Source organism: Aotus nancymaae, unplaced genomic scaffold (assembly GCF_030222135.1).
Source record: "Aotus nancymaae isolate 86718 unplaced genomic scaffold, 86718_ANA_hifiasm-v0.15.2.pri h1tg000014l, whole genome shotgun sequence".
NCBI lineage: Eukaryota > Metazoa > Chordata > Mammalia > Primates > Aotidae > Aotus > Aotus nancymaae.
The window spans coordinates 14,761,136-14,770,523 of record NW_026988425.1 but is presented as its reverse complement, the minus strand read 5'-3'; the positions used below and the strand labels follow the sequence as shown (position 1 = coordinate 14,770,523).

The 9,388-nt window shown below is 51.3% G+C and overlaps 1 protein-coding gene across 1 annotated transcript in view; it reads right to left on the bottom strand.

Annotated features, from left to right (window-relative positions):
- Nucleotides 1-658: 658 nt before the first annotated feature.
- Nucleotides 659-9,388, bottom strand: part of TRIO (trio Rho guanine nucleotide exchange factor) — a 371,777-nt gene continuing 363,047 nt past the window's right edge. Inside the window, exons 54-57 of the mRNA XM_064375877.1 lie at nucleotides 8,496-8,574; nucleotides 6,335-6,535; nucleotides 3,617-3,755; nucleotides 659-2,988 (exon numbers count right to left, since the gene is read on the bottom strand). Coding sequence (XP_064231947.1) covers nucleotides 2,446-2,988; nucleotides 3,617-3,755; nucleotides 6,335-6,535; nucleotides 8,496-8,574 — 962 coding nt within the window. The 3' untranslated portion in view covers nucleotides 659-2,445. The remainder of the gene's footprint in view (nucleotides 2,989-3,616; nucleotides 3,756-6,334; nucleotides 6,536-8,495; nucleotides 8,575-9,388) is intronic.

Here is a 9,388-nt window from a genome sequence, read left to right as displayed (position 1 = left end):
GTCTTCTATTCAGGATTTCAGCAAACAGATGAGAAAGAACACCTCTTCTTTATGGTGTGTTGAACAATAAAAGTCATCAGCCCAGAAGGAAAGCCAGAATCGAGATGATATGGTCATTGGGAAAAATAACCTGCTGTCAGCAGCTGGGCTGGCAGAGCTGTGGAGCTGCTTGGCTGCAAGTCCCACAGGACTGGGTGGGCCCAGGGCCGAGACCAAGGCATAGCCACCCCTGGGGAGTCTTCTCCCAGGTGCAGGATCTTTGGTTTGTTCTTAACCAAATGAAACTGTTTCATTTCTTGAATGTATCTGGACATTACCTTTGCTTTTCTGAGGCCAGGATGAAAAAGCTCTTCCCTTGCTCCAATTCTATGTTCATCAGCAAACGGGGTGGTTTAGCTATTCTAACCAAGACAAGCAACAGCCCCACTGTGCACGGTCAGTCGATATCCTGGCACATACCAGGGTCCTGAGTGTGGTGTCTGTGAACTGCTCTGCAGGAGGCTGAGCGACTCCCTTTTCTGAGTGTGTACAGAGGGTTCTCAATCCAGTACATTCTGCCACCTCCCACCCACGAGAAGCCTCTGCGCCAGTCTCTCCCTCAGCCATCTGTCTTTCCGAGTCAACAGTGACAATGTAAATAAAAAGCCTAACACAAAAATCAGGCAAATATGTTTAATTTTTTAAAATAACTGATGGCAAAATAAAATATTTACATCACATCATACTGTGTAAACATGTAAGGTCTCTGTACAAAGAAATATACATGCAAAATAATGTAAAAATTTAACTGAAATCAAAGAAACAATACACAAATAAAAATTATGAGGTTACGAATACACATCCAGTTTTGAATCCAATTTCTTTTAAAAAGTTTCTGTACAATTTTACAAGAAGAAACAAACAAAAACCCAACAAAAGAATAAATAAAACACATTGGAAGCTGCAAAGCTTAACTATGCCAGTTTATGGCTCAAGACTCAGGTGTCCGGCTGGCTTGGGAAGCAGGCTGGTCTCTTTTGTAGTGCGGTTCACACAAGAAAGATAAAAAGACATCCAGAAAACTTCAAGGGTGCCCAGAAATCCAGCCTCCTTGAGTTAAAAGGACTCCCCACACCAGCATGAATGCTGCCACAGTGACTCAGGCATTGGGTAATAGCCGCGGGGCGGCCAGTGCTTAATTGGCTTTTATGTCTTACCAAAAGCTCAAAACCCAGCCAATTTTTGTACAGAAAGTTGAACGTCAAAAAGTCTAAAAAGTAGTAAATGTCCAGACTGATTTTGGGAAAAAAAATAATACTTTGGCATTCTGAATAATAGCATAATAAATTTTAAAACATTACCCTATTATCCAGTTTTATATTCAGAGTATGAAATCACTTTTTACAGTCCTCAAAACCAACAAATTTCATGAAGAGTTAAGTCTCCTGGAACCGATGGCACAGGGCTACGACCCTACCCACCCACCCGCCAACCCCAACACACACACAAAACCATAAAGCTCACCATACGAAGTATGTGCTTTTTCTATATATTTATTACAGGTACAACAGAGGTCTTCATAAATAGTTGCATAAAATGTTAAAGCCACAACATTGCACATGATATGAAGTAAAACCAAAAAACCCCCGATGAGTGCATTTACAGTATTTTCATCTGACTGTGTACTGCTCAACAATCTGATTGACGGCTTGGGGCAGGAACAGGGGAAGGGGCAGTGGGGCAGGACCCAACCTGATGTCTTCATTTGATGGGCAGACCCTCGGACCCCCAGAGGAAGCCCCAGGCAGTGGGTGGGGGGTAGGTAGAGGAGGCAGGTGGGAATACGACAGACCGAAGGCAGGAACAGTCTTATATACAAGTAAGGCCTACATTTCATCAGAGCAAAACGATTCATTCTATTTTATGCAAAAGTTTGAGGTTGAATGCACGTTTCAGAAGCCACGTCTGGTGTGAGATGCACACAGAAGAGGCGCCTGGAAAAGCTCAGAGCGGAGTGGACTGTGAGCCCTAGACAAGGCCGTGGGAGTGGCCACCACCTGGGTGCGTCTTCCCGAGACACACAGTATCTTTGCTTTGTTCGTTACACCAGTGGTAGAACATAGGCATTTTATTTCCTTGAATAAATCTTGAAAACGTTAAATTTGCAAAATTCTATTCATGTTTGTTTAAAAAAGTATCTTTTTATTTTTTGCAGAAACCTGAATAAAATACTGTGATACAGCAATGCGACCTCTGCCTTGGGCAGAGTGTAAGTGACGGTCCTCCACCCCAGCGCAGCTCGCAGCTCTGTGTCCAAGCACTGCTGAGCACAGCTCACTTGGAATGCAATTTCACACGATGAACATACCGGCAGCTGATCAGTTCTGTTTGCTTGTTTTCTCTTGAAAATTCAAATTAACAGCTGATTGGCAGGTGAAAGAGAATGAGAAAGAACTTCTGGATAGGTCAAACTCTAGGCAGAAGCCTGCTCTGGAGGAAGTTTTTAATGCTACGGATAGGTCGAACATCATTCTGGTGTTTGCGCCGCTCAATGAAGGAAGTCAGTCTGGACGTGTCGAGGACGCCCGTGCTCCTGCCGTTGCCCACCTGCAGCCACTGCTCCTGGAGGGCCAGCGCAGCCGAGGGACGCTTGGCGGGGTCCTCCTGCAGGAGGAAGCACACGAACTCCTTGGCCTTCTGGCTAACTCCTTTAAAGTAGTCATCTGGGAAGCTAAAGTCTAAGCGGCAAATGTTCAGGCAGGTCTCTTCTATGCTGTCATCCAGGAAGGGGGACACGCCACTAAGAAGTACGTATGTGAGCACTCCAACACTCCATGTATCCGAGGTCAGGGAGACAGGGTTCCCGAGGATGATTTCAGGGGCCGCAAATTCAGGGTTCCCCAGTAACTGGTGGATGTAGTAGGTCGTGTTGAGTTGAACGGCATCTCCAAAGTCAGCCAGTTTGATGGTTGGCTTGGCTAAACTCTGATCCACCAGGATATTCTCAGGCTGGAAGACAGAGTACAACTGTCATTTTCACACCAGTCCAATCTTAAGCTTACTCATGATGATCGGTGGGACTCTATGGTGAGGTGGAAGGAATCCATGATGTCAACTAGGACAAGCCATTCATGTGCAAAGCAAGCCGAACCCCTCAGCTCACAGCCCAGGGTGAGGAGGAAGAGATGACTCAGCAGAGCTGGGACCCAGACCCACACAGAGGAGCTCTCTCTGGAGATCTAAGTCCCAAGTAGCCTATGAAACCAGGTGGCTTTATGAAGCTGGGTGTTTATTTTCCCTCCCAGCACTGAGGGGAATATTCTCTTTCCCGCCTAAGCTACCACTGTACCCCCCAACACTCACTGGGCAAAACTCACGGGGACTTTCTAAAAGTCGTGAAAGGCTGGAAGGTCTCCAGCGTTTTACCCAGCGTGTTCCTGATCACGTGCATCACTAGACACAAACGCTTAGAAACAGAATAGCCATGTGTCCAAGCTGCCCCACCCACCCTTTTTGCCCTTAGTCGCTTAGAGGCTCCTGGCCTGGCTTCAGAGGACAGGTTAAGAGAGGGCTCCGTGTCCCACATGGCTAAGCTGGCGTGCTCAGATCCCCCTTCACCTGCCCCGGCCTCACCAACCTTTAGGTCCAGGTGTGCTATCCTGCAGTTGTGCAGGTACCGGACAGCTTCCAGAACCTCCCCCAGGTGCGCTCTGATCTTCCCTTCGGTGAGACTTCCCCATCGCACCACGCAGTCCAGGAGGCGACCCTGGTCAGCCCTAGAGGCAGGAACGAGTGACTGTTACGACGTGCTTTGCTTTAAAGACCTCTTCAGGCTGGTAAGAAGTAAACGTGTCGGACCTGTCCCCTGTTATGAATGTTTCATCAGGATCTCAGGGCTGTGCCTCTAAGGCATGACTAGACAAGGAAGGTAGTTTTTGTGAAGCTCTGTTGGGAAGATGTGGGTGGGGAACAGGGTGTCTCCATCTTAAGAGGGAAGCTGGGGTAGAGCAGCACAGTCATGGATCCAAACCCGCCTGTTGTGGGAGATGGCGTGGCCCGGCCGCTGGCAGTGCCAGGCACAGCAGGGATCCTGTGGTATCTGCTGAAGGAAGGCATGAAGCCGCGCTTCTCGGAGCTGTAGTTCCCTCACCTGTAAAATGGCAATGGGAAGACTAACCGAGACCATGTAACCGAAGGCTGGCCAGGAGGTGACACAGCATGTGCTCAGTGTTGGACTCAGAAGGCTTCCTCCTCTGAAATTGCTGTTCATACTAAAAAAACACTTACACAGCACCACCAAGTGCCAGATGCTTAACGCTTTCTAACAACTCATTCAATCCCATGACTCTGTGGGACGCGGGTCTTACTGTACCTATCCGATACATGAGGACACTGAGGCACAGAAAAGCAGAAAACTTCCCCACGGTCCCACAGCTCCCGAGTGGAGAAGCCAGGATTGGACTGAGGTGGTTGGGCCCCGGGCTCTCTCAACACTGGCCTATGCTGCTCTCTTTGCAAAACAGAAACTTGCAGGAAGATCAGCTGCCTGTCTAGTAATGGGGAGTAGCCAGTGAGAATCTAGGAGTAATCTGTCCTGAAACGGATCCTCTTAACTGGACGGTGAGGCCAAACCATGCTGTTTCCCAGTGAGAAGAAATGACGGCTCAAAGCACTGAAATGTCAGTCCAGAAATGAAGGCCCTGTCAGAATCTGTGACAAGCACTCAAGTCACAGTCTTGTTAAAACTCCCCGGGGAAGGTGAACAGTGGCTGTTGGTCACCAGCATCTGGAGCCAGAAAGGAGCCCTCCCGGGTCCTGAGGCTCCCAGGCCAGGCCTCGGCTTGGATGTCGGCTCCTTCACACACATCACCCCATTTCGGCCCCCCGACCACCCTCTGAAGGCGATGAGACTTTTAAGGATATCCAAGGCGAGAAATGAGCCAATGAATGGGAGGGCGGGGACTGAGACCAGGCCAGGTGTGGCCAGGCCCGACCCGTGGATTTCCTCTCCGTCCACACTGCTCAGCCTCGGGAGCACCCCGCTGTCTGCGCTTCTGCCACAAGATGTGTCTTCTATTCTTGGGAGAGGGGCTGGGAGCAGGTCCTCGTGTTCTGGGGGAGGTTTTGGCCATGTGGCCATAGGTGGGAGGCCTTCCTGAGCATCCACTGTCACCTAGGGCACCTGGGCTGCCTGAGGAAGGTGGTAAGGCTGCATGTGGGGCCACCAGGGACCCTGTGGCAGCCTGGCCCTAGGAAGGGTGTAGGGGGAGGCATTTGTAATTTCTTCAAGGAAAAAATGACAATAACTATGACATCAGGTACAGGGCCTGGAGGGAGCTCCCACGGGTGAGGGGCCCCGAGCTCGAGTCCGCCCCTACACAACCCCATGGGAGCACCCTGCTAATCCTATCCTTCCCACTAAAGAAATTTCCAAACCAGGGCAAAAGGTTTTACCCTCCCCCATGGAAAAGTTGGAAATACAAGTAAGTGTATAAAATGACTCCCTCCAAAAAGGAGGAATCGACATTTTCAAAGGTAAATGCACAGATGTTCCACAGACATTAGACTGCTCCAAGCTAGGGGCCTCATGCCCTGATGTTTGGGGTGGATGAATCAGCGGGGGTCATCACTGCCTTGTAGGAGGCTAGGCGGCATCCCTGGCCTCCGGCCACTACTTGCCAGTCGCACTCTCAGCCTGACCTCTCCTGACATTTCCTGGAGGACCCACCCCCAGATGAGAACTGCTCCTCTGGGACACAGGTTTCGAACTCTTTTCTTTATGTGACTGAATCATTTTCTGATCTCACACAGGAGCCCAGTAAGTACAACAGGCACCAGGGGGGCAACTCTGGTCGGCGTTCTGGTGCCCCCTCTGCGGAGGACATTCTGTGGGGAGGTGCATCTTACCCTCCCACCCAACTGGCCTTCACTTTGCAGGAGGCCTGAGGGACAGCACTGATCCAGGGTGAGGAGCCAGTGAGGGACCAGCAGGACCCTGCACAAGCTCGGGGTATCAGGTCAGCCTCCAGCCACTAATGGGGGCTTGGGTTCAGCATCAGAGACAGCCTGGCCTCTTGGGACTTTCTGAAATGGGGAAGGTCCTCTGGGCTGGCTGAGCATGTTCCACCCCAGGAGTGACTGCCCCTCATCAGGCAGCCCTGCTGAAGACCACACTGCTTTCTGCCATTACTGCAAGGCTCAAAAACTGCAGGCTCTGACAGTGAAGATGTGTTTTACTTCTGGGTTTAATTCTAAAAACCCAGTTTCTATCCTTCTTAGAGAACAAACAGGAACAACCAAACCCCCTGAAGTCGAGGCAGAGGCCCGGGAGGAGGGAAGGTCAGGTGTTACGCACATTTCCAAGACCAGGACGTAGCTGGTGGGGGTCTCAAAGGTGTCGAGGAGGCCAATAAGCAGCGGGTGCTGGAGGCTCTGCAGGATGCCAAGCTCATGGGTGACCTGGTCGCGCTTCATCAACTTCTTGTTCACAAACTTAGTGGCCACTGCTCGCTTGGTTCCTTTCTGATCACATTTCTTCACGACAGAGAATCTGCCCCTGTGAAGTATGTACAAGAGACCATTTGCAGAGGCTGCTGAGGCAGGGCATGGAGAAAGACTCTGTTACCCAAAACGGACTGGATGTGTGGTGGCCCAGCCCTGTCTGCAGGCCCTGCTCTCCCAGCCACTCCATGGAGGGGCTGTGGCACCATGACTGTCCCTCAAATCTGCCCTTGTCCCAGGAGCCATGCGATTCTGCTGGTCCTCGCTCCCAGGCAGCCTTGGTCTCCTCACATTGGCGGCTGCTTCCCTGGCACCGCGTGTGGTGGGAGTGACAGGGCGAGACCTCCGAGCAGAAGCTGGATGTCTGCTTGCTCCTCCTGTCAGCCACCCTTCCCGGCATGTTTGCAGGGGGCATCTGCTGTGGTCACTGCCTCAGCCTCGTCCCCGTGGGTGTCAGTGTGGGGAAGGATGAGGACCCTGGAGCTGCACCCATGGCCCACTCCTGAGGCCTTGGCCACTCTGCAACATGATCTGGATGAGACCTTGGACCTTGGGCAGGGGCCTGGGTGGGGGCCGGCTGTGTGGGTAAAGGCCACGACTTTGCCTCGTCTCCCACCCAGAGGCGGGGGCTGCTCCTCCCCTTGAATCAGGGCTGCCCGGGGCCGACTCGGGCCCACGGGATGTGAAGGACGTTGGTCGTTGATTTCTCAGGCTGGGCCTTCAGAGGCCTTGACGCTCCTGCTGTTCTGGGATGCCACTATCCTCATGTGGGGAGGCCCAGGGTGAAAGTCCATGCAGAAAGAGACCAGCATCCCAGACAAGGCCTCTGACATGTATAGGGCACGGGTGCGCCAGCTGACCAGGCCAGGAGAGGCCAAGAGAACAACGGCCCCATCTGCCCACCACACTGGAAGAAGGCACATGTCACCACTGTCCTAAGACAGCAGGCGCTGTTGTGACTCTCTATGCAGCCACAGACAACTGACAGAGACAGCAGCAGGAGCCACGTGACCAGTTATGGCCTCAGGAATGAACGCCAGAGGGTGCTGCTGGCTGGAGTTTCTGGGGGAGTTCTTAGAAAGGGACAAAGGAAAGCTGTCATGCTCCTTTGACCTCGTTCTTCCTGCCACATGGGACACAACACCTGGATTTGAGTGTGTGCTGTGTGCCCGGAGGCAGGACCAGGAGGAGCCGGGCTGTCTGATGGTGCTGCTGGGCCACCCCTGGCTCACCTGTCCCTTATGAAGAGAAAGAGCTCCCTGGATGGGGAAAGCTCTCTCTTAGGCTTGTGCAAGAGGACCCTGATACTCCATCCAATTTCACTGTCACTCCTTGAAGCCTCCACGCACAAGAGAAATGTGAAGGACACAAGAGGATGAAGGACTACAAGAAGCCTCTGAATGACTCCTGAACTCTCAGAATGCTGGCACAGAGCTACCACTATTCTACATGCACAGAGGGAAGCAACTTCTCCCCATTGATGGGGCTTGTGGCATTCGGCCCTGTCTGCTGGAACCCGAGTGAAAAACAGCTTCCTTACTTCTTCAGTGTTTAGCGTTGAAAGGCAATGAGAGTTACAATTCAAATGCAAGACACAAATTCCAACTGTTGGCAAGATAACACTGCTGAGGCTGGGCGCAGTGGCTCACACCTGTAATCCAGCACTTTGGGAGGCTGAGGCGGGTGGATCACGAGGTCAAGAGATCGAGACCATCCCGGTCAACATGGTGAAACCCCGTCTCTACTAAAAATACAAAAAATTAGCTGGGCATGGTGGCGCGTGCCTGTAATCCCAGCTACTCAGGAGGCTGAGGCAGGAGAATTGCCTGAACCCAGGAGGCGGAGGTTGCGGTGAGCCGAGATCCCGCCATTGCACTCCAGCCAGGGTAACAAGAGCGAAACTCCGTTTCAAAAAAAAAAAAAAGATAACACTGCTTAGCTTCATCCGTGAACTCTCTGGTGTGTGTATCCTACCCTCTGCTCTTTCGGAAGGCGTTCCGGGTGGTGCGTCATACCTGCCAAGCTCAGCCACTTCACTGTAGAAGGAGTCAAAGTTGTCTTTCCAGGTCACCATGATCCCATCTGTCCCTGGACCTGCAAGAAGAACAGCACCTGCCTGAGCTTGTTTCCCACGGAACTTCTTGCGTGAGAAGGCTGTCACCACGCACGTCCCTCACCGCAGCTGTGCGTGGCTGCTGGGTGCCTGCCATGTGGCTCGAGTGAGTGGAGATGTGCTGAGAGCGTAAAGGACACACAGACGCTGGGGCTTAGTGTGAAGGCAGAACGCCAAACATTTCACTAACAATTCTCAAATATTGATTTCATGTTGAAATCAAATACTCTGGAGGTACCTGATAAATTAAATACATGTTGTAAAAACTGCTTTTACTTTTATTTTTAAAATGTGTTTACTAGAAAAATCTCTACTTGCATATGTGGCTTCTTTTTACTTCTATTGGACGGCATGCTACCGGTGACGGTCCTCCCTGTTCACCTGGCTGCACCGCCTCGAAGCTAGGCTGGTCCCTCCTCCCCATGTCTTTCACAGTCACAAGAGATCAAGAGTCCACAGTATTTACTTAACTTTCATAGGGTTTTATATGGTTAATAAAATCATAAATACACTACAAGCACAAATAGAATTTTATTATCAAAGTGCCAACTGTAAATCACCTGTCGGTAACAAACCCAGTGTACATGTCCACAGGAACAGAAAGCATCCTTTCTAGAGCCTGCCTGTGAAAAGCAGTACTAAGTCGGGGAGCCCTGCATGGCCCTGCTGCCAGGCAGCCCCTGGAAGCACAGCTGCCACTGTGATCCCAAGCTCTCCTCAGGAGCCTGGCACTCCTGTCCCGACTCATCCAGCATCCTCTCCCCACTTACTTCCTCTTTCGGCCTGCTCACCTGA